The 23545-nt window shown below is 62.2% G+C and overlaps 1 protein-coding gene across 1 annotated transcript; it reads left to right on the top strand.

The window, feature by feature from the left end:
• The first annotated feature begins 103 nt into the window (after positions 1-103).
• On the top strand, positions 104-23327 carry LOC143641808 (FERM domain-containing protein 1-like). The gene is given in 17 exon segments (XM_077109626.1): positions 104-307; positions 843-858; positions 3411-3643; positions 8346-8461; positions 9033-9173; positions 9749-9768; positions 9771-9847; positions 13330-13420; positions 17252-17328; positions 17573-17649; positions 18355-18541; positions 19518-19673; positions 20290-20355; positions 21107-21281; positions 22065-22337; positions 23053-23132; positions 23196-23327. Coding segments are annotated over 17 exon segments (2121 nt in total).
• The last annotated feature ends 218 nt before the right edge of the window (positions 23328-23545 follow it).

The raw sequence follows: 23545 nt of genomic DNA, 5'->3' as shown, positions 1-23545 counted from the left end.
TTTGCGCTTCCCCGGACCCCGCGCGCTCCCCTCTGAGTACTGGGCGCAGCCGCAGCCACCCCGGGAAGCAGTGAGCCTGAGGACCGGACCGGCGGCCCCTGACATGGTGCTGTGCAACCCCGGGACAGCGAGACCCCTAGACTCTGCAGCCCCATGGGATCCCAGGGGAGGGGCGGGCCGAGCTGGCCAATCGGGAGCCCGGGCCGCGTCATCCCCAAGGTCGCCGCCTCCAGCGGTTCCAGCCCAGAGTCGCAAGCTCCAGTGGGTCCACGCCAGTGCGCTGGACTGGACCGAGCCCAGCCCGCAGGTGAGCGCGTAGACCCCCAGGCGGGGTCCCCGGCAAGGGGACAGGGCGCGGACGGTTGTCCCCCTCGCCGTCGCCGTGTTTCGTGGTTTGTGCGGGATCCTTCCCAGTCCCGCTGACCCAGAGGCCGCCTCGGGTCGGGGAGGGTCGGCGGTCCTAGGGGTCCCCGCTCTCCGCCTGACCCTCGCCCTCCGCCGGACCCTGGCCTCCCACACTCCTCTTCCCACCACCCCTTTCCAGGGTAGCTTTCTTCCCCAGGCAGGTGCAGCAGGGCGGCCCCGCCCCCGCAGCCCATCCAAGTGCGGTGGGAATGGGGGAGAGGCGCACCCAGAGGGGGAGGGCTCTGCGGAGAGGGCAGGTGCAGCTTCAGCCCTAGAGCCCCTGTGCTGCCTGAGGGGCAGCTTGAGTACACGGGTGCAGGTGGCTGGGGGGAGGGGGACTTACTGGAGGTGAGAAAATGACACCTGAGGGTTAATTAGGAAGCCAGAACAGGGTCTCCTCTGTTCTGAGCCTCCAGCTCCTCCCCTTCCTCAAACAGGGTGGTTGGAACACAGGTGAGTATATCTGCTGCTCAGGGAGGGTCTGGAAAGGTTGGCTTGGAGCAAGTGGGTATTGGGTAGGGGCTGCCAGCCGGTGGCCCCAAGCTTCAGAACCTCAGCCTTCTGCTGAGGACCTGCAGCCCCCCTGCCCTGACTCACCACAGGAAGCTGTGGAGGAGCTGGGCACCACTGGAGCCTCCAGGCTCACCTTGAAGCAGGTCCAGTGACACACAAGACCCCACAGGCTGCTTTGCACTAGACTTGGTCTCTTCCTGGCTGACCCCATGTGGGATTCCTGGTGCCCAGTAACCTGGCAGCTTTATTCCTGGACGTGAGGCCACAGGAGGTCCCCAGCCCTGCATGGCCACCGGCACATCGAGTAGGCCTCTTGAGGCTGGGCAGGCTTTTCTCCAGGGCCCCTTCCTGGCCGCTGGGCAGGCCTGGGATGCTCCAGTAGGCTTTTGTGAGGTCCAGGTCTGGACACATACCCTACAGATGAAGAGAGGGTCCAAGCCCCTATGGAGAACTTTCCAGAAACAGCAAAGTTGCCAGCAGGGGCTGATTCTCCAGGATTCTGCCCTGGCCCTGCCAAGCCCCTTCAGTGAGCAGGAGGCTTGAACTCCAAGGCAGGGAACCCTAGTCCTGCAGACACCGAGGGGGACAGTAGTCTCGGGCTCTAGTGTATTTTTCAGCAGGTTGCAGCCAGGTCAGGGGCAGGGCTTGCTCAGCTGTCGCCCTGCCCAGCCCAGTTAAGCCAGCGCTGGCCGGAGCCTGCTTGTCTCTCTTGGTCCCCATTCAGGTAGGCTCTCTGCCAGTCCTCCAAACATGGACCAGGGAGGGCTGCATTCATGTCTTCCAGAAGGGAGGGATCCCAAACTCAGTGGCACAAAGTGGCTCCTGCCACCAGCCAGCCTTTGCTAAGGCAACCTCTGCCCTTGCAGAGGGCTCAGCTGATCTCCTGTGAGCAGCATGCCCAACAGCCTTCCCCGGGGGCAGGCGGCACCCAGAGCTCTGGCGCTCCTGTGCTGCCTTCCTCCGCTACCTACCCAGTACCCACCTGGGCACCAGGGGTGGACACACCATGGCAAATAGCACTATGGAACCCGGGGGTCGGGGGTTCACCTTACAATGCAGATTTTGTCCCACGTTTCACAAATATTTCCTTTGTCTTGGGGTAGAGTTATTTTCTTTCCTATTACTGAGGTCCCTTTGTTCAGAAATCTCAGTGTTCCAGAAAGGATCATGGCTTACCAAACCATAACACCACCCCCAGATCCTTCCTGGGTCTCATTTGAAGTGTCCTCGTCCAGACTCAGCCTTGCACTTGGACTGACGAGGATTTCACACAGGCCATCTTTAAAGGACTCAACTCTGAATGATGGCTCTGGGCCACACCCAGCTGCCTGAACTTTACCAGGTGTCACCTGTTGTCCCAGTGGGGTCTTCATCAGAAAAGCATCGTGGTCCCAGTGTGCTAGGCCTCTCCTTCCATGTGACGGAGGCAGTAGGTGGCCCAGGTATCTGCAGGTGGCTCTTATACACCTCTGGTGGGATACTGGGGAGCCTGCAGGAGCACCAGGTGGCGATGGCCTTGGCCCCAGGAGGTGGGAAGGTGCTCAGTCAGACCTCATAAACAGGGACTCCCTGTGGTCTGCAGTGGGCTGGAGCCACCAGGAGTGCAGCGCACACCTGCTCGGGCTGCTTGGTAGTGCCTGAGGTGGTTCTCACGCTGCCAGCAGGTGGTGGTCCTGTGTAGGTCCTGTGCTCCCAGAAAGCAGGTCTGGGCCCCACGAGAGGGGACCAGGTGAGGGGAAGACACTGCCCCCAGGCCCCACCCTCTGCATTCCACCACGGTGCTAGGTGAGAGTTTCCGCTGGTCTGAGGGTTTGCTGTTGACATTTGGAGGAATGGCCCCTCTGGAGCTGGGACTGGGAAGGGCTGGCTGGAGGAGGCGGGGGTCCGAGGGTCCCGAGCACTGAGTTACATAATCGAACGCTGCCAGGCCTGGGCTTCCCAGGGCAGGTTTTCTAAGGCCACGTGGGAAGGACCCGGGCTGTACCCAAGAACTCCTCTGGGAGTCTGCTCTCCAAGGGAAGGACAGAGTCCCTGCCCAGGGTCTGCAGCCCTCAGGGCCACATGGCTGGTTGGTGGCCTTCCCCTGGGTGGTGATGCGGGCTGTGTGACTTGTGCTGCCAAGATCACACAGGAAGCAGGCAGAGCAGCTCCAGCCTGGGTCCACCTGACCTCCAGGGCCACAGCTGCCCCTGTGCTGTGGCCAAGCTGTGGGTGCTCTGGTCTTCCAGAAACCACTTAGGCTTGTGTCCACTGACCCTGAGCAGTGAGCAGATGGATGGCCCAGGACGGAGCCCATCTGCTGTGCTGTCGGCGGACAACGTCCCTCCGGGGTATCAGCCAGCAGGAAGGGACCCGCGCAGGCCATGCTGGGCCCAGCACTCTGCTGGCGAGGTGTACTCGGTCCCTTGGTGGCTGAAGTTCTGTGTTCTTCTGACTGTTCAGTTCCTCCTGTCTAAGATTTTGATCCCTGACTTGTAAATTCGTGATCTTAGGTGTAGAAAAAGTGACGTTCCGTGCCATTAGTCCTGTCTCCTGGTGGCCCTCTCTGAAGTTGCAGGAGCGACCTTGTGTGCTCGGTGGATTCCGAGTCTCTGCTCCCTGCGCCCTCCAGCCGCCAGGCATCCTCTGGTCAGAACTTGTCGAGGCCCTGAAAATCGGGCTGGCGCTGGGGCTGCATATCACAGACAGGGCCGAGGCCTTGGAGGGGCCAGAGAAGCCCCTGCCGGTATTTTGGTTCTAGTCTCATGGCTTGAATCTGCTTTGGGGGCATTTTAAACATTGCTTTTGGGCGTCCGTTTCTTTCAGCTGTAAAATGGAAGTAATGTGAACCCTTTTCTCGTGGGACTATGCCGTGGGAACATGTGGAAACACAGCAGCCTCCAAACACAGGGCTTGGTCGTGCTCTGCAGAGCTGAAACCTGGCCAGGAAGTTCAGCAGTGGGATCACTGCGTGACCCTAATGTGATGGACACATGGCCAAGATTTGTCCAGCCGCCCCCCCCCCCAGCACCAGGAGCAAGCCCTGACGTGGGCCACAGGCTCTGGGTAGAGTGACGTGGCTGTGTGGGGCCTCGGTGAGGGGGGTCTGGGTGGGAAATCTCTGACTCTTCCTCCCAATCCTCTGTGCATCTCAGATTGCTCTGCAGAAATAAACCCTATTTACCAAAAATAAAATAAAACACAACTCGTTGATAAAACACAACTTTATTATAAGAGGGGAAGGGGGACTAAATAGGTGAGTTTTCAGTGAGCAAGGGAGGGTTTTAAGAGCCAGCTGACCCATGATGACCAGTGAGTGAGTGGCTGGCAGGGACACTGGTCATCTGTGCAGCAAAGGCATCTCCTGAGAGCAGCCCCCACCCAACAGCAAGCTCTGACTGCCACTCTTTAAAACCACGCACAGCACGTGGAACAGGGACCCTAGACTCCTCTCCCTCCACCAAGTGCAGGTTTCCTCCTGCGGTGGAACTCTCCTTCCTCTGTAAGTGAAGCAGGACGTGCACAAGGTAGACTTAGCAAGGACCGGACAGGGGTGGCTGTTCAGAGAATCCAGTTGTGAGGTCCAGAGCACACTCACTCTGCTCCCAATGCAGGCTTGGTGAGCAGTCTCTGAACTGTCCAAGAGACTCTTCAGCCTCTTGGCCCCAAGATTTGCTTACACAGAGATCTAGGAACCTGGTCAGAAGTTCTGGACCAAGTGGTGCTTTGGCCTTGACACTAAGGCTGCCTGGAGTAGGCAGAGGCCTGGGGGCTGGTGCAGCTGTAGCCCCGGACTGCCTGCTGAGGACGGAGGAGAGGAGTCCCTGAAGCCACAGTGCAGGCTGGAGATGGCCGGGGTGGGCCCTGGTGGACATGCAGGTGGTAGCATGGCTGGAGGTGCTGATGTGTTGGAAAGTGGCACCATCAGGGTCCCCCGTGCAGGCCTGTGGTGGACTCCCAGGGGCAAGGACAGTGCCTAGAGTTCATCAGCAGCCCAGGAAATAGCTCTTGGATAAATGGAGGCATGCAGGTTGCTGAGGATGGTGTGACTGCAGCCCCTGTGGGAGCAGGTGTCTTGCTCACAGGCTCTGGTGTCATGGCCAGGAGCTTTGGGTTCAGCACGGGGGCAGAGCCTACTCCTAATGAACCTGAGTCGGGAGCGGCCTCCCTCCCCTCCCTGCAAACATGCCTCGGGTTTCAGGAGGGTCACCCTGTGCCATCAGGGGCCCACTTTGCAGAGACGACAGTGAAAGGCATCAAGAGCCAGTCTACTTTTATTGTCCCGGTGCATGGCCCTAAACAGTGCTGATGGCAATGCCCCACCCCATCCCCCCTTTCAGGAAAGGCCCTCTTGGCCACATTCCTGAGGCTGGCCCCTCCAGGTGTGAGGGCTATAGGAGCTTCCCAGTGCCATACAAACAGGGTCTCTCGGAAAACTACAATGGGTTTTCCCATGACCGTGTCCCAAGGACTGTGACACAGGACGCACAGGCAGTGTGGGATCTGCACACAGCTGAGGGACCCAGGTGCAGCGGCTCAGGGCCCCACCATCCCTGCTGAGCATGACCACAGTGACCACAGTAGTGTACATGCAGTGTGCTGGCCACAGGTCCCCCGCTGAGCCCGGCACCAGCTCGCAGGCTGGACGCCCCTCCACCCCTACTCCCTGGGCATCAGGCAGCTTTGGCCAAATGTATCTTACTTTCCAAAATGTGTCTTTCTCCTAAGCCACAGCTCTGGGTCCTGTGAATGGGAGGACGGGAGTGGCCGGCAGCTTCCCAGGATGGACACCAGCGAATGGTGGGTGGACGGGTGTCTGTTCAGGTAACCTGTGCGTGTGAAAGTGTGGGACTTGTACAAGGCGTTGAAGGCTGGCATGACAGGTGTGTGTGTGCAGGTGTGGGCAGCCCGGCGCCCAGAGGGCCCTGTCTGTCCGGCTGTCTGTCTGCAAGCCTCGTGTGCTCTGGCCCTCTGGTCTCTCAGAGTGGGCACCCATCGTGGGCCGCCGGTCCACACCGCGTGTATCTTCTTTCTGGGTTAACGCCCCCAGTTAACAGCTGCTGCAGCCTGGGTCACACCTGGGGTGCCAGGACCCAGCAGGCAGAGAATTCCAAGAATCTGCCCTCTGGGCTGACAGGGGAAAGTCCCTGAGCTGAGACCAGCAATAAAGGACTTGGGAGGGCAGGGGCTGATCCTCCCTGGAGCCAGCTGGCCCTGCTCTCCACTGCTCCCACCCTGCCACCCCTAGGCTTCTTTCCAGGAGGCCAAAGCCTGCACTCCGGGTGCCCCCCGAAAGCCTGTGGGGGAGGAGGGGCCTGGGCACAGGATCCCGAGGCCGAGACGGGAGGGGTGGGGCTGGGACAGGTGCTGCTCCACCCGCGTAGATGACACAGCCCTGAGCATGACTCCAGGGGAGAGGGTCAGGAGGGCCAGTCCAGGCCAGGGTCCACCCCAGTCCTCAGGTCCCCATGCTTCCCAGGGACCCCACACCCTGTCCTCAGGTCTTGAATGCCAGTCCCAGAGTCCCCGTGCCCTGTCTCTGTAAGCAAGGACATGGCAGCAAGCGGGGGTTCTCGTCTTCCTCCCTTGGCCTCTCGGACACTCCGATGTGCTCAGCCTCACAGCCGCCCGCCTCTCTCAGACATGGCTGCCCTGGTGCCTGTAGCAGACAGCTGTTGCCTTCCTCCACCCCTTAGAAAATGCTGCCCTCTGACCAGGCACCCATTCCACCCCTAGTGATGGGTCCAGATGCCTGGACACTTAAGTGCCACCCGAGGGGCAGGTGACCTGGGCTCTCTGTCACTTGGCACGGTTCCTGGAGGCAGACCCTGTCTTCTGTAGGTCCAGGAGAGGAGCTGGCCCCTCAGTGGCTCTGCAGTCCCTGTCCTGTGGGGACAGGTCCTGCCCACGGCACTCCCACCTGCAGGGAAGGAGGGTGGCCAGCCAGGTGATCAGGGATGTGAATGTCACACCTGCTGACCTCTGTCCACAGCAGGGCTGACCCCTGTGGGACCTCTCCCAGCCCTGCCACTGCGGTCAGTTAGAAAGGCAGAGGCAGCTCCAGGGGCAGGACAGCCAGGGCTGTGGGGGGCCCGTCCTGCTCGTGGGACCTTGGGTTGTCACTGGGGCCGAGGGGCCTGATCAGGTCTGTGTAGGCAGGAGACAAACACCGGGCCCTGCCCATGGCGCCGGCACAGTCCCTGGGCGGCTCTTTCCTGCGGGCAACCTCGTCCCCAGCCCCAAACGTGAGCCGCGACTCAGGACTGAAGATTGAGGACTCCCAGCCCGGGGCTCCTGCACCCTTCTGGAAGGTCCTGCCCAGCCCGGAGGGTCCAAGGGAGGCGCGTGGGAGTCAGAGCCCACCCGCGGATGCCTCCATGGAGCCTTGCGGACCTGCGAGGTTGTCCGGCTCAGGTTAGGGCACCTGGTTAGTGCAGTCCCCACATGTGACCTGTCCTGTTGGCTGCTGCCCTCTTGGCGTGGCAGTCTCAGTCCGCCACGGGAGTTCAGAGCACCCCCTTCCTTTGTCTTTCTGAAAGGTATTCCCGTGTTGCTTTTTCAAAGCCTATCCCTCATGGGCGTAAAGAACTGAGAAGCTTGAGTTCTAGAACATTCTCAGCAAGCCCATCTACCAGATGACACCACTGTCCAGAAGAAGGGAGAACTGGGTGGAGGAGGACTGAGTGCCCGTCTGGAAAGAGGCCTGGCATCTGCCTTGGCATCTCCATGTGGAGCCCCTCACACCTGAAATCCCAGCCGTGGCCAGTAACTGAACAAGAGTCCAGGGGACAGTGCACCCCATCAGCACGGGGCTCCTGTGGCCCCACATCTGTGCACCAGCCAAGTTTGGATCAAGGATATTTGGGAAGCACTGCGTTTGGCCGGGAGGTGGAGGCTTCCTGGCCTCTCTTCCTAGCCCTGCGGTCCCAGCTATCGGCACAGTCACTCTGCATCAGGCTTTATAAGTCACCTCAAAGTGATTAGTTATTCACAAAATGAGTGCCAGTTTAAGCAAGGAGCTTGAATGTCACCAACTTGGGGCTCTGGGCAGTGTGTGGAACCCGTTCCTGCAGATAGCAAGGCCAACTAACTGTACCTACAAGTGCTGTGGATTTGGGGTATCTTGCCATGTTTCTGTTTTCTCAAAGGACAGAAAGCTGTTGTCTTCTTGATGAAGTGTCCCCTGACTGTCCCTCAGAGGTGTTGCTGGGCTGCAGGGCATTCTGGGTAGCCCGTGCAGCTCTGGGTTCTGGGCCTGAGACATGCCACTGTGCTGGGGTCCATGGATCGTTTATCAGTGACGACACACGTTTCTCTTCCTTTTGGCTTGGAGAAGACACCACCTATGACACATGGAACCCACACCCACCACAAGGCTCTGTGGCCGTCGACCACGCCCGCCCAGCCGTCCTGGCTCTCTCCCCATCACTACCTCCTGTGTCCCACAGCCTCGGGGGCCTCCTGTGCTCAGACACTGCAGGAAGACAGTAGCTGCTTCCTCCGTGATGCTGCGGCAGGCGTCCGTCCACCTCCTGACCAGCATCCAGCCAGCAGTTAGCCTGAAGTGAGGATCAGAACCCAGTGTCCACCTTCCGGAGCAGTTGGCCTTGGCTGAAGGGACGCGTGCTCTCCTGTGACAAGGAGCCTCGCATTACCCTGCAGAGAAAGCAGGCCCGGGGGGAGGGCCCAGCCTGAGTGCAGGGGGCGGTGGGCAGACATGAAGTGGAGCCCCCTGTCCCTGGGCCTGCTAATCTTCCAAAGCCCTGGATAGCCCTGAGGGTGCTGGAGTGTGGACCTCCTGAGACCAGCCAGCTGCCCCTAGGACCCTCCTGGGTTCCTCCACCAGCAGCCTCTCGGGATCAGTAAGAGGGACTTCTCCAAGGAGGTCCTGAGACTCAGGGACGGGAAAGAGGCTCCCCAACCCTGGCTGAGGACAGAGGTCCACAAGCCAGGCCCATGGGTCCAAAATCTCCTGGACCTGAAATGCCCCCAGGGTTGGCTGCCCCGGCCAGTGGCCTCCGGGGGCCCCTGCTAGTGCCTGGAGAGTCCACGGTGCCTCAGACTGATGGCAGAGGTCCCACTGCTGGCTTCTGAGAGTCCACACCCTCAATGTGCCTGCCATGGCCCACTTCTAGCTGTCCCAGCCTGCTGCAGGGGGCCGATGAGCTGGCTCTGGCCAGAGGAGTCCTCAGCTCCCAGCTAGCGCAACAGAAAGGGCCCCGCGGCAAGGTCCCTCCAGGAGCTGTGACTCCAGCACGTTCCTGGCTCTGTGGCCAGTACAAGCAGGAGGTGTTGTCCTGGGACTGGGGCACGTTCCTCTCCCATTGCCTCTTGTCCTCCTGGCCCTCCTGCTGCTCCAGTGACCAGGGGCCACCCTGGTTCTGGAGTCTATGTCCAGGGGTCTGTGTGGCCCCTCTGTCCTCTGAGAGCTGCAGGGGACATCTTGTGGTGCAGGGGTCCTGGCCCTTCCTATAGGGGCCACACAGTGGTCCCTGTCTATGGCCTGGAGTGGAGCTGCCCCTGCCCAGGTACAGTGAGGTGGCCACAGGACTGTGCATCTAGTCATCCTCCACACGCCCAGCTCACAGCCTGACCCTTGTCCTGCACAGCCACCAAGTTCCTGGCCCTTTATGGCGAGTGCCAGAGACACCAGCACAGAAGGCACAGCTGGGAGTGGGAGGGCCAGTGTCCACCTGAGCTGATGACCAGGGGAGACCAGAGACGGTGGTGCGGAGATGCCACCCAGAGGAGGCGGGGCTCCAACCGCTCACTCCCCCTGGGCAACCCTGACTCCTCTCCCCTACAGGAGCTTGGCCAGCAGAGGCTGGTCCTGAGAGAGGCTTGTACGCAGCCCAGTGGAGCCAACCCTGGGGACAGCAAGATGACCTCAGAGCACAGGAATGTCCTCGTGCTGCTGCCCGCCCAGAAGCAGCTGCGGCTGGCAGTAGGGGTGAGCAGGGCATATGCCCAGGGGGTGGCCAGGAGAACAGTTGGGTTGTGTGTCCAGAGGGTGACTGGGGGACAGTGGGGACCACATGTCCAGAGAGTGATATGGGGACAGAAGGAGCTATGCACTGGGGGCACCTGGACTAGAGGAGACATCAAATGACCACTTCACTATGATGCGGGCCACTGTAGCATGCTGGAGCTGAGAGCTGCCCAGTCCCCTTTAGCGTCCAGAGTCCTGGGCTGCCTGGCCCTCCCACAGCGTCCATGCCTCCCTGGGTTGACTTTGTCCCAGGGTACCTGTCTGATCCCTGGGTGTCCCTCCTGTGGGAGAAGCTGGACTGGAAAGGCCGATGAAGAAACGGTGCCTTGGGAGCAGGAAACTGGTGGCACAGTTCACCCGGGACAGCGGCCTCCCTCTGGAGGCCCTGGGTGGCTCTGCGTGCCCCCCCGCCCTGCCGCCCTCCGGTCCTGCCCTGTCCTCCACACTGGGCTTTAGTGAAATGCTCATGGCTGGACCATCCCCCTGGGGATGATGGATCACGTTGTCACCCTCAGAAGTGGGGCCGCCCTCACTGGCTGATAGAAAGCCCCTCCCCTTCCATCTGAGGACAGCGCCGAGGGCTGTGCCCAAAGTCACCAGAGTTACCAGATTCCCCTCAAGAGAGCGTCTGGTGAGAGAACTAAGCTAGGAGCAGCGCTTGCCGGCCCCAGAGGAGGCCTGGCCCGCAGGACAGAGCTGGCGTGGTCCAGGGACCCCGGCCACAGCCTCCACAGACGGCTTTGGATCAAACTTCAGGTTGTGAAACCACACAGAGGAGCGGAAGGCTGCCAGAAGTCACTGGGGACCCTGTAGCTCTGCACAACCTGGTCACGTCCCGGCACTTAGAGTCTGAGAGGGACACTAAGGAGCAGGCCGTCTCCTTGGCACAGATGACCTCCAGCCAGCGCGTGACCCTTCTGTGAGGACTTTGGCATCCTGGGTGGATGCAGTCTCGACGCCTGCAGCTCCCCCCTGCCGCCCATCACGGGGCAGTGTGGCCAGGCCATGGTCCTCAGGTCACTGTGACCTGAGGGACAGCAGGGTCATGCAGTTTGCTGCAGACCCGGCCCTTCCCCACTCCCTGCCCTGGGGAGGAAGGGAAGTGTCCGGGCTCGGGCCCTGAACTAATCCAGGCACTCACTGGTCCAGGTCCAGGGTTCCTGCGGTTGGCTTCCTTCTGGGGCCCTCTGGGCGAGCTGCGGCGGCCTAGGGGCGGCTCTTCCTCAGGCCGTCTGAGCAGGAAGAAGCTGTCAGTTCCCACCTTTTAGCTGGACCAGGAGCAGTCCTTCCACCTTTGTAAGTGTGAATGGTGAAAATGGGGATTGAAATGCAGGTGTCTGACAGAGTGACAGGTCCCTCCAGGGGGAATTTGTTGAGGCTCCTTGTGGACAGCTTGGTGCTCTCTGAGGCAGTGACAGGCTGTGACATCACGGTTCGGGTCCCCTGGGAACCTGGTGTCTGCCTGGGGCTGCGTTTCCGTAGGAAGTGCTGGCACTTAGGTTTGTGGCAGTGCCCCAAGCACTGGGGTCCCACCTGAGGAGGGGATGTCAGGGTCCTGGGGCCCTCTGAGGCCTGCAGTGGACGTGCTGGGGCCTCCTCCTGTGTGACCAGGGCGTCTTCTACCTGTTTCCCTCCCTGAGCTGTACTGTGAGATTCAGCCGGAGGCTGCACCCAGAACACAGTGTGAGGTCACGCTCGGGCTTCATGGAGCCCCGGAGGGGTGTCTCCTGCTCCTACCTCCCCTCCCTACCACCCTCTGGCCCCGGAGGGGTGTCTCCTGCTCCTACCTCCCCTCCCTACCACCCTCTGGCCCCGGAGGGGTGTCTCCTGCTCCTACCTCCCCTCCCTACCACCCTCTGGCCCCGGAGGGGTGTCTCCTGCTCCTACCTCCCCTCCCTACCACCCTCTGGCCCCGGAGGGGTGTCTCCTGCTCCTACCTCCCCTCCCTACCACCCTCTGGCCCCGGAGGGGTGTCTCCTGCTCCTACCTCCCCTCCCTACCACCCTCTGGCCCCGGAGGGGTGTCTCCTGCTCCTACCTCCCCTCCCTACCACCCTCTGGCTCCGGAGGGGTGTCTCCTGCTCCTACCCCCCCAGTCGGGCCCTCTGCTTGGTAGGGACACAGCTGGCCAGCCCTCAGGTGCGAGCCAGGCACTGTGGACCATGGGAGCCATCGTGGGCGTCCATGTCCCCCTGTGTGTGGCTCCACTGCAGTCATTAGAAGAGCGTGGGCTGAGAAGACCTTCCCAGTGCACGTCCCAGTCCCGGTGGCCCTCACCACGTTAACTGATGCTAATGAGCCAACCTTTCGGTAACTTGTCATTGAAAAGCAGGAACAGGCCGTGCCGCTCCGGTGACACAGAGGCACAGGTAGCAGACGGCCAGGCCACGGGGCTCTGGGTTTCCAGTGGAGGCCAGGTCCGGGGCCTCACAGGGGCCTGGGGCCACCGCCACACACCTCTACCATGGCCAGCTGGCACACACGGTGTCTCTGAGTCACCAGCAGGAGATGTGTGACTGTCTCCCGGCCGAGAGGCACAGGGGTGAGGACAGCACTGCCAGCCTGGAGCCGAGTCTGTCAGGAAGTTGAACAGAAGCAGTGGCTGAGGTGCCACGGTGTTGTCCGCCCGCGTACACGGTGGCATCTGAGGGGATTCCACGCAGGAAGCCCAAGGTCGGATTGGAGCAGGGACATCACCCAGGCCAGCACGGGACCTTCTGTAGGCTTGGAGTCAATAAACAGGCATAAGGGGTTGGCACGGGACCAGGGGTTTGAGGAGATCGCTGTGAAGTGTCCGTCAGGGAGCCATGCTGGGACCACATGAAGCAGACCGCAGGACGTGCCATAAAGAGAGGCCTCACCTGCGCGCAGAGGAAAGCACCCTCCTGGGCAGCAGCATGGACACTGGCCCTGGGCGTGAGGCCTGCCCAGTGGTGTCTGGGGGTGCAGTGTAGGATCCCCCAGGGCCAGCTGTAGGAGTCGTGTGCCCAATGGCTAAGCTGGCCGAGGCACAGACTGCACAGTGAAGCATGTCCTCAGGGGCCCAGGGCCCGGCTCAGACTGTGCACGGGGACTGCTAGTTAGATCTACAGAGCGCTGGGCAGGCAGTGTGTTCCTGAGTGTTGTCAGCCCCTCCTCGGCCCCCTCCCTTGAACATCAGGTGTCTTTCCCACCCACAGATGCCCATTCCCGGGTGGTCAGGGCCATGCTTTCTGGGGTAAGGAGGATCTAGCAGGCGGGCCCCCAGGGGGTGCACATTATGGGGAGGGTGGAGGGTGCTCTGTCCAATCCAGGCGCACCCCTCCACCTCCCTCTCCCAAGCAGCTCTGTGGGGTTGTGAGTGACCCTGGCCCTGAGCACAAGCCACTGCTCACGTCCTGAAGCGGGGTCCCCTGAGCCTGTCCAGGGCAGTCCTGGACGCCCTGAGCACCGCCCCTGTTGCAGGTGAGGGCCACGGCGCGGGAGCTGTTCCAGCAGGTGTGCAGCGTGCTGGGCCTCCGGGAGGCCCGCTTCTTCGGCCTCAGCGTGGTCAGAGGTGAGCAGTGCTGCCGTCCCACCTTCAGGCCCCCTGCTCCTTCCACCCCACCCCGTTGTTGCTGGGCTTCTGGGGTCAGGCTCTGGGCGGACAACCACAGACAGGGTGTTGGGTGTGTCAGTGTGTGTGGTGTGTGCACGTGTGCTGCAAAGTGGGTGGTCAGTAGTGTGCTGAGTGTGCGGTGTGAGGTGTGTCTGTGCGATGCCTGTGGCGTGTGGCATGTGGACGTGTGGTGTGTCCACGCGTGGCCTGTGGTGTGTGCTCGTGTGGTGTGGTCGTGTGTGGCCTGAGGTATGTGCATGTGTGACGTGTGAGCCTGTGGTCTACGGTGGGTGGTGCTCACATGCGTGTGTGAGGTGTACATTTCTGTGCACCAGCACATTCAGATGACACACACAGCTGCCCGCTCAGCCTGCTGGGCTCTGTCATGTGGGGAGTGTGACAGTTACGGGGCCAAGGCGGGTGCCTGTGCAGATGCAGCCTGATTTCAAGGACCTGAGGGTAGGGCCTGGAGTGCCGGGGCGGCCCCCCAGGAAGGAGGTGGCCAGTCACAGTGGGCAGGGGAACCCGCACATGCTGTAGGACGGGGTGCTTCTCCCTCGTGGCCCAGAGGTGCTCGGCTTCCTGCTGGTTAGGGAATCCCCAGGCCTCAAAGCGAAGAGTGAATCAAAGCCCTGGTGATACCGTGCCAGGCCCCGGAGGCCGCCCCTGCAGGGGGCCAGAGCCCGCAGTGTGAACACAGCCAGCAGCTCAGGACCTTTGTCCTTCTGATTGAGGCTCAAGGTCCATACCGTGAGCTGCCCACACCTTAGGGACCAGCTCACAGGTCTTCAGCATGTGTGTGTACCATGGAGCACACACCTGTGAGGTGGACGAGTGGGGTGACCGGGGATGAGTCACGGGAGGCCCTCAGCCAGGCTCAGCCCAAGTCGAGGCCTTGCAGCAGAACTGCCGAGGCTCGGCTCTTGTGGGCGGGCACAGTGCCCACTGCGAGGAGTCCAGGTGCACACACAGGGATTGCTGGGAGTGTCGCAGGGCAGGTAACCAGCTGGAAGGCAGCCACCTCCACCAGACCTGTCTTCCATCTCCTCTTCTGTTGGCCATCTGAGATGGCCTGCCGCCAATCTTGCCGGCTCCAGGAGCAAGTGGGCAGGGCAGGTTAAGGAAGAAATTGGGGTTCCCTGCTCCCAGGTGAAGACAGGTCTCCCTCCTGCACATGGGACCTGCCGAGGCTGAGGCTCCAGCCCGCTGAGCTTGTCCATCTTGGAGCTCAGCCCAGGGCCACTGGCACCCTTCATGGCCAGAGTCCTTACTTTGGAGACCTGGACTTTTGAACAGGACCTTGGATTCCTTGCTTCAGCGCCTCAGGCGTGGTGACTTGTGCACACTTTTGGTAACACAGCAAGGGACGGGACCTCCACTGGCAGCCGGGGCTTGGCAGTAGGGAAGGTGGGACACAGAGACAGGGCAGGCCCCCCCTCCCTGGCCAGCAGGAACGCGAGGGTCAGCTCCTCAGTCCGCCCTGGTGGCTTTGGGTGTCCTGCCGTCTGCACTAGGTAGAAGGCAAGGGCTCCGCGGGGGAGGCCGAGGTCTTCCACTCCTTCAGAGGCCTTGGTTGGGCTCCAGGGCGCCCTGGTGCATCTGTGGCCAGAGAGGACAACTCCCTGGGCAGAGAAGTGGGGAGGCCTCCGAGGTGGGCAGGTCCTCACTGCCCTTCCCAGTCACTGGGACACACCACGCTCTTGGCTGCACTTCCTAGGTGTCCCAGTGTGCGGGATCATCAGTGGGACTGGGCATCAGAGGGTGCGTGTGCAATACCCCTCCACAGGGCTCCATGGGACCCTGGGCCACAGGAGCAGGAGCTCCCAGAGGATCCTGGGGCTTTTCCAGCCCTCCCTGCTGCCCAGATGGTGGGGAGTGAACAGGAAGTCACCAGGCCCTTGCTCCTAGGGTCATCTGCAAGACCTCGGGTGCGGGTGTCTGTCCAGTCACCAGGGGCAAGAGGAGACCTTTGGGCCCGAGTGAGCTGCAGGCTTGTTGAGGGCTCTCCTGCCTCAGGAGGCTGGACTCACACTTGGAAGGGGCTTCAGGACTTTAACATGTCATTTTTTGGAGCAGGTTGAGGTGACAGCAAAACTGAGCAGAAGGAAAACGTATTTCTCATGTACGTCCCACCCACAGTGTCCACATCCCAGCAGGAACCTACAGGGACACATCCGTGTCACCAGAGTCCATGGTGACATGAGGCTCACCCCTGGTGTCAGACACTGTGCAGTGCCCTCGGTGTCACCCAGCAGTGCCATGGCCCTGAAGCCCTCCCTACCCACCCCCACCACCGTGGGTCCTCTGCTGAGTCCCTGCCCTGTCCACAGTGCTGCCCCTCCAGACGGCTCTCCCTTGGTGACAAGCAGTCACGTCGGTGCCACGCCCTCCACAGCTGGGGCTGAGTCCTTGTCATCAGTGACTGACCCTCCACTCTCTGGATGTGCCACAGGCTTTCCTAGTCACCTGCCAAAGGACATCTCGTACAAAGGACAGTTTGCTTCCTTCAAGCAAGAAATTATGGCCTGACTCAGGAGATGACCTGGTCAGGGAGGCAGGGCTGTCTGACCCCAAGGCAGAGACCATCTTCCCAGAGAGCCAGGGACCAGGGTCAGGGCTGGCCAGACTTAGGCTGTGGGGGAGGAGCGGAAGGCCGAGGTCGTTCAGAGCAGATGGGCTCTCGGCCGCCAGCCGGGCCACAGGGTTCAAAGTCTGATGTGTTAGGGACAGAATTGGGAGAGATACACGTGACCCTGGAGGTTCTGGGGTCCTCTCCCGCCTGTGTCCTCTCTGCCTCCTTCCCGGTGTCTTCGCATTGCTGTCCCTCTGGGCTGCATGTCCAGTCCCGTTCCTGGTGGATCAGGACACCCTGGAGACTCACTTAAGTTGAGCAGTCCCTGAGGCTCGGGGGTCAGGGCTCTGACATTGGGGGACACAGCTCACCCCCTAACTCCTGGCCCTGGTGAGCCTGGGAACTCAGCTGGACCCCAGCCCGCTGTCTGTCAGGTCCGTGGGGCTCTGGGGGAGACAGAGGCAGGCCAGGCAGAGTCGGGAGGCCTGGGCCCCCAGCCCTGGCCCCCGTGGAGCCTCCGGGCATTTCCAGGCCTCTCTCTACCTGGGCAGGACTGCTGGTCCCAGTGCCATGTCCAGCCGGGTGTCTGAAGGTGGCAGCTGGACTGGGATGTGCTCAGTGGGCAGAACAGGTTAAAACTGCCAGGGACAGCCGGTGACACTGGCCTGCAGCACACTGTCCTCACCGTGGCCCAGCAGCTCCTCGGTGGCTCCTGAGGGACGTTTCCTCCCCAGTTCACTTGGAGCTATGCACCTCAGGCCTTGGCACGGAGCCTGTGACAGTGGAGGGAGCCCCCAGCCTCCCCCCTCCAGCTTCCACAGGAAACCCACAGTCCTGCCCCAGTGTCACAGCAAGGCTTCCCTCAGCAAAAGCGTCCCCAGCACCCTCCCAGCCACTGGGCCCACAGTGCACTTGGTGGTCGGCGTCTGTTGGCGTGGGCAGGCTATAGGGTCCCTCTTGTTCTGTGGCTGGGCCAGGGAGCCTGGGGTGCAGGGAAGGTCTGCGGGCCCCGCTGCTCATCCTCATGCCTCCCGGAAGGCTGAGAGTGTGCCAGCCCTCCCTGGGAAGGCCATGCAGGTAACCAGCAGCGGTTGACAGGGCTGTCCCCGCAGCCAGCCCAAGGGAGCAGCCCGCACCAGGTCAGCTAGAGAAGAAGCTGCCCGGCTCGAGGCCCTCGGGAGTGAAGGTGAGTTGCTGACGAAGCCCGTCCTTTCTAGACAATGAGCACGTGTTCATGGACTTGGAGCTCAGGCTCAGCAAGTACTTCTCAGAGGACTGGAAGAGAGGAACTCAAGTAAGTGGGCTGTAGGCCAGGCTGAGCCCGTGTGGGCCTGCGGCTCCCTGCTGGGGCCCCCGCCTCATCTGGGCTTGTCTGGCAGGCACACTGCTGTCCCCATGTCCTCGGTGCCACACCCCACTCGGCCCTTCTCCCCGTAAAAGTAGGATGAAATACTGAGTGTCGCGGCTCCTAAGATCCTGGCGAAGGCCGGGCGCCGGGAGCTGCCCCAGGCCCGCTCTTCCTCACCCTCTCCCAACAGGGAGGCTGGAGGCCCCGGGCGCCCTTCGTCACCTCCCTCAGAGTGCAGTACTACGTGGAGCACGGGAGGGTCATGAGGTAACTGCTCCTGGTGTCCAGGACCTTGCCTGGAAGGACACCCAAGTCCAGGAGCCAAGCCATCTGCCTGTGCCTCAGAACAGCCATGTTGGCGCAGTGTGGGGCCTGACTGGGCCTTTACCTGAAGCATCTGTGCAGACGTGGCAGGAGGGGTTCCCGGGACAGGGGCGGTGGCCTCCCTCAGATGGCCACCTCGGAGCTGGCAGGACAACCAGGAACCCTGATGTTCAGCAAGACAGAGAGAGGGCTGGGGACCCTGAGAAGGCAGGTGGTCGCTGATCCCAGAGGGGGAGGGGAGGGTGCAGGTTCTGGGGAACCGGGAGGTGGGCTGAGGGCAGTGCCCAACTGTATTAGAAGACCTAGGGGAGGCCCCCTGGGCAGCCCGCCTTGTCCTGGAGCTGCGTGTGGCTGACGGCATTGGGCAGTGGGCTCAGGGAACCGGCTTCAGTGCCGCTGTGCCTGAGCCCTTGGGCAGGCCCTTCCCTCCGGGGTCCAGGCTGCTGAAGGCTGCAGCCAGGCCTGGCTGGGCCCCGCTGGGGGCAGCAGCTCTCTGCTCACGGAGAAGGGTGCGCCCGGCACTGCCCTGGGTCAGATCAGGCTGTGAACAGGGGAGGCTGGGTGCCCTGGACCAGGCTGGGGCGGGCGGCTGTGCAGACCCCACCCAGGTCCAGCCACTGGACCCCACCCAGCTCTGCTGCCTTCCAGCGACCAGGTGGCCCGGCACCTGTACTACTGCAGCCTGAAGGAGCGGGTGCTGCGGTCCCAGTGCGCACACAGGGAGGAGGCCTACTTCCTGCTGGCCGCCCTCGCGCTGCAGGCCGACCTGGGCAGCCACCGCAAGCCGCCGCACGTCGGGCGGTACTTCGAGCCGCAGGCCTATTTCCCACAGTGGGTAAGGACCCCTTGGCACCCTCCTGGGGGGTCACTGACACTGTCCCCAACAGGACTCTACGGGGTCCATGCAGAGGGGAGGCTGCAGAGCTGGGGGGCAGGGGGGGAACCTGGGGGAGCCCAAGGCAGGCGTGTGGCCGCGTGGACCAGTGCCCAGGGCCGACTCCGGTGCTCCTGCGCACACTTGGCCAGCTGTGCGACCTGGAGCCAGGGGCTCTCCTCCTCTGAGCCTCTGGACCTGCCCAGCTGTGAAGAACAGCCCACCTGCCCCTTCTCTCCAGGTATCCCAGGGCCCTTTAGGGGCCACTCACGTCCGTGCTTCAGCCCTTCAGTGTCCTGGAGGGGGGGGTCAGGGAGCAGAGGAGTCCACCTTGTGTTCCCAGCCCTGGGCACTGTGCCTGGCTTCGTGGGGGCACTGAGCACTGGGTTGTCCCTCCAGGGACAGTGGCCCCTGCCCTGGGCAGAGTCCTAGTTTCCCTCCCTGTGGGCCTCTCCTTGTTCCTTGTCTGCCCCAAGCAGCTGGAAACTGTCTGCTCTGCACATTGGTCACTGTGCCCAGGGCTGGGTCCAGTCCTCCAGGTACCCCGTCCCTCTGGACATGGCTGGCCCTCCTCAGATGCACATCCCTCAGGTTTCACCCCATGCACAGACGTAGCCTCCTCCTGGGCTGCTGGGAGTCGAACGGGGAGTCGTGGCTTGTTGGGCGCACACTGCCACCTGGAATCAGCTTGTTTCTGGGTCTCTGTGGTGGGCACTGGGGGGCCCAGAAAGAGAGGGGCTTTCCTTGGGTGCTTTGGGGAACTGCACACACTCATCTCTGTGTCCCCAGCTTGGACAGCAGGCCCAGTCCTCCCGCTGGACAGCTGCAGCTGGGGAGGTCCCCTGCAATGGCAGGAGGCTGGGAGGCTTCCCAAGAAGGAGGCCAACTCAGGGGAGGGGAGGGAAGGAGGGTGGAGCTGACCTGGGCCCGTCCTCAGGTCATTGCCAAGAGGGGTGTCGACTATATCCTCCGGCACGTGCCCACCGTGCACCGCGAGCAGCAGGAGCTGAGCCCCCAGGCAGCTGTGCTGAGGTTCATCAGGGATGCCTGTCAGCTCGAGGACGTGCCTGTCCACTTCTTCAGGCTGTACAAGGTTGAGCCCAGAGCGCTCGGGCCCAGGACAGGGGAGGGACAGAGCCCCCGTGCTGACAGCGTGCTGGGACTCTAGGACAGGGCAGGCAGAGTCCCCTGCAGAGGACACTGTAACCTGGATCCCAGAGCAGAGCTGGACCAAGTCCCCACAGGTGACGGTGTGACCAACCATCCTGGGGACGGAGGTCCTCAGGACAGGCTGGTGTGGTGAGGGAGGGAATGTGTTCCCTGGTGGCTGTCCAGAGGTGGTGTGCAGCGCTTCCGCAGGGCTCCAGCGGACCCCGAGGGACTGGGGACCCGAGCCTGCTGGCTCAGCCACGGTTGTTCTGACTTGGGTCTAGTGCTGGGGCCTCGGGCCTGGACTCTGTGTCCACCCGGCCAGGCACACAGGTGACACAGCGCTCAGTCTTTGCGGAGAGGACTGGGTGGAGGTTTCTTGGGGCAGGTTAAGGGGTTCAGGCACGTTTGGGGAATGGAGACTGAGGGAGTGCCTGGGCAATTGGCAGGGACAGCTCCAGCACACAGAGGGCCAGGGGAGGGTCCAGGACAGAGCTGGGTGGGGCATGGTGGTCTCTGGCCACCCCAGGCCCAGGGCCTCCACCTCTTGCACCTTTCAGGATAAGAAGCGTGAGCACCCCACTTTCCTCCTGGGACTCACCCTCAAGGGAATGCATATCTATCAGGTGAGAGAGGGACTCGCCCCCCCCGAGACTCGCCCTGGCCGCCCTCCTGGACACAGTGCCTCTGTCTTGCAGGAGGTGAGCCACGCTCCGCAGCTGCTGCATGACTTGCCCTGGCCCTGCATCAGGAAGCTGGCCTTTCTGGTGGGTGTCTGCAAGGGCCCTCAACACTCAACACTCTAGAGCCCCGGGGCAGATGCAGCTCCGTCCTTCGGGGCACGTGCAGGCTCCCTTCCTCCTGGCTCCCGACAGCCCCGGAGGCTCTGGACATGCTCACCCTCGCAGCTGTGCTGGCATGGCCCTGCCGGGACGGGGCGAGTAGCCGAGATGTGAAGGGAGGTCCTGATGCCCTTCTCATTCCATGTGACTCCTGGCTCCCGAGTGGGTCCTAGAGGCACATCTGTGCCCCTCTCATCTGGCTCCAGAGCTGTCACCCTGGGCCCCCTGTGACTGAGAGTGAGGGCCACTGGGTAGAATGGACAGGGAGACTCAGCCCTTTAGGTCCCACCCTGGACACTTGCACCCTCACCCAGCCAAGGCAGGGGTCTGCATAGAGGGCTGCCTTCTCATGGCTAAGGTCAGACAGCCTCCTGATCACAGTGACCAAGAGATCCGTTTGCTCACGGAAGTCAAATCTTTAAAGGGGACCTTGGCCATCGCCCAGTTAGTTAGAGGGCCATGTGATGTCTTTCCTATTGCTGGAAGGGTTTTTCAACGTATGAAGCCACATCTATTGTCCCTTCTGTCTACTCAGGGAAAGAAGCTGGAGATCCAGCCCGCTGGGCTGCCCCCATCCCGGAAGCTGGTTTTCTACACGGGTTTTCCCTGGCGCTCCCGGCACCTGCTCCGGCTGCTCCGCTCCAGCCACCAGTTCTACCTCAGTGTGAAGCCCCTGCTGCAGCGGCTGCAGCTGCTGGATGAGGCTGAAGGTGGGCACCTCCCCGCAGGGGTCTGGGCACCTAGCAGATAGCTGCTCACCCCCTCTGAGGGGTGGAGATGAAGCAGATTACCCTAGAACTTGCCCAGGACCTGGGCCACCCACTCTGGGCTCAGCAAAAGGGTTCTCCCGTAATGGACAGTGGCCTCTCAGCTCCTGTCCCCCAGGCGCTCCGGGTGAAGTGTGGTGGTGACCTGAGCAGGAGACTAGAGATGGGGGCGGGGTGCAGTCATGGTGAGGGCTGCTCAGCTCTGTCCGGGCTCCGGAAGCCCCCTTTCCGACTCCTCACATCGTCCCTTGTGCAGAATCAAGGCCACGTGAAGACCTGGCTGCAGTGCTGTGCCAGGCCTGGTCTCACTCTCCCAGTCTTCACCTGGGGGCTGTTCTCACTGTGTCCTTAGAGAGCACCGGGAGACAGCCACGTGTGCACACTGCAGTCACAGAGCACGGGTGGGCGTGTGTGTGAGCACGTGTGTGAGCACATGTGTGTCTGCATAGGGGGGTGAGCTTGCACAGATGTGTTTGTCCCTGTGTAACGAGGCAGCCCTAGGGAACACCTGCCCTCAGAACAGGTTGACAGTCTGTTCTCTCCCACCCAGCCCTGTCCTGGGTGGCCGTGACATCAGGCATGCTCAGGATGAGCCTGTAGCCTGAGACAGCGAGGAAGCCCCAGGAATAGCCTTATGGGCCATGTCCCTGGGGCCAGGCCTTCCTCCACGCCTGGGCTCCGCCTGCCTCCAAACCCAGCTCTGCATCTGTCCCCCACGCCCTGCAGAGAAGAAGCACCACCAGGAGGCCTACATCAGCGACCCGCTGGAGCTGGACCCAGAGCTGGCCAGCAGGCACAAGAGAGACACTGGCCCGCACCACCACCACCGCCTCTCGCTCAGCTCTGCTGACAGCCACGGCAGTGCCCACACACTGGGCACAGAGGCCGACTCTCAGCATGCAGAATCTGGGGAGGTGTCTGTGGATGAGCCCGTAGAGGCTGAGGGCCTCTGCAGGAAGATGCCGTCCATCAGCTTCAGGGACAGCGGGGGCAGCAAAGGTGGGCGGAGAAGAATGAGGTAGCAAAGAGCCTGGCCTGCCCCAAGTGCCAGACTGCTGGGAGAGGCCAGGCTGCGTGTCACAGTGCCTCTCTGGGAACATGCCCGAATGTACCACCCAGGTCCACCTGGTGTCACCTAAGGCCAGCCAGAGTCATCTGGGGTTGCCCAGGGTTGGCAGATCTGTCACTAACCAGTGTCCACTGCTGGCCTTCACCTCTGATGTCTGGACCAAGTTTTGGTCTAGACCCAGTAGAAATGACCACAGCACCCCGCTGGCCTGGAGAAGTCTGTTCTGACATTGGAGCAGACAGGGTGTCTCGGCCACAGGACAGGGAGGGCTGCTGGGGAAAAGTGGCCACCACGACCCAGGCCTGGCTTCTCCCCAGCCTCAACACAGACCTGCGCTGGGCAGGCTGTGGCCCCAGCTCTGTGGGGAGGTCCTGGGCCTCCTGGGGCAGCTCACCTTCCTCCCCTGATGGAGCCAGGTGGGCAAGGAGAGGGGTCCTGTGTCAGGTGGAACCCGATGCCCTGGGCTCTCTGGGACACACAGGACCACCTCGTAGTGGACACTGTGTGAGATCACAGACCACCTCGCCTGCGGGCCACGAGGAGTCGGGGCTCCAGGACACAGCAGTGGGGCGGGCAGCTGCAGCCCAGCTGCAGGTGCAGGACGGGCCCTGCCAACCCCCGCTCAGGCCCCTTCCTCCTCCTCAGCCTCCTGCTCCGGGCCCTTCACAGTGGTGCAGGTCCCGCTGGCCAGGACCAGAGGCCAGAGCACCGAGGTCCTACACAAGGTAGGGCCCCCTAGGTTCAGGTTGGGCAGTGTGGCCTGCATGTGACCCACGTGTGGCCCACAGGTGGGCATCAATGTGACTGTCCGCATTCTTCCCTCCATCCCCCTCTGCCACGAGTGGGATCTCTGTGGGACAGCCGTCGGTTGGGCCCACACCCCTGATTGCCGCAGCAGAGGCCAGCCAGGGGCTGTGTGATGGTAGCAGAGGACCTGGTGGCGGAGGGTGGTGGGGTGGGGAGGCGCAGCAGGGTTGAAGCAGAACTGCTGCTGCTGGAGTCAGGGGCCTCGAGGGCCTGGAGCAGAGCACCCTGGGCGGGGGCAGGTGGGCCTCAGGCCATGCCAGGCAGTGGGAGCCCTGCAGGGGTCCAGTCCTCCTTCCAGAGGCAGAGCACACCCAGAAGGGAGCACAGGCTT

Source organism: Callospermophilus lateralis, chromosome 6 (genome assembly GCF_048772815.1).
Source record: "Callospermophilus lateralis isolate mCalLat2 chromosome 6, mCalLat2.hap1, whole genome shotgun sequence".
In the NCBI taxonomy this organism is placed as follows: domain Eukaryota; kingdom Metazoa; phylum Chordata; class Mammalia; order Rodentia; family Sciuridae; genus Callospermophilus; species Callospermophilus lateralis.
Note: the sequence above shows the minus strand (reverse complement) of the source record. Positions and strands in the feature narration are given on the sequence as shown.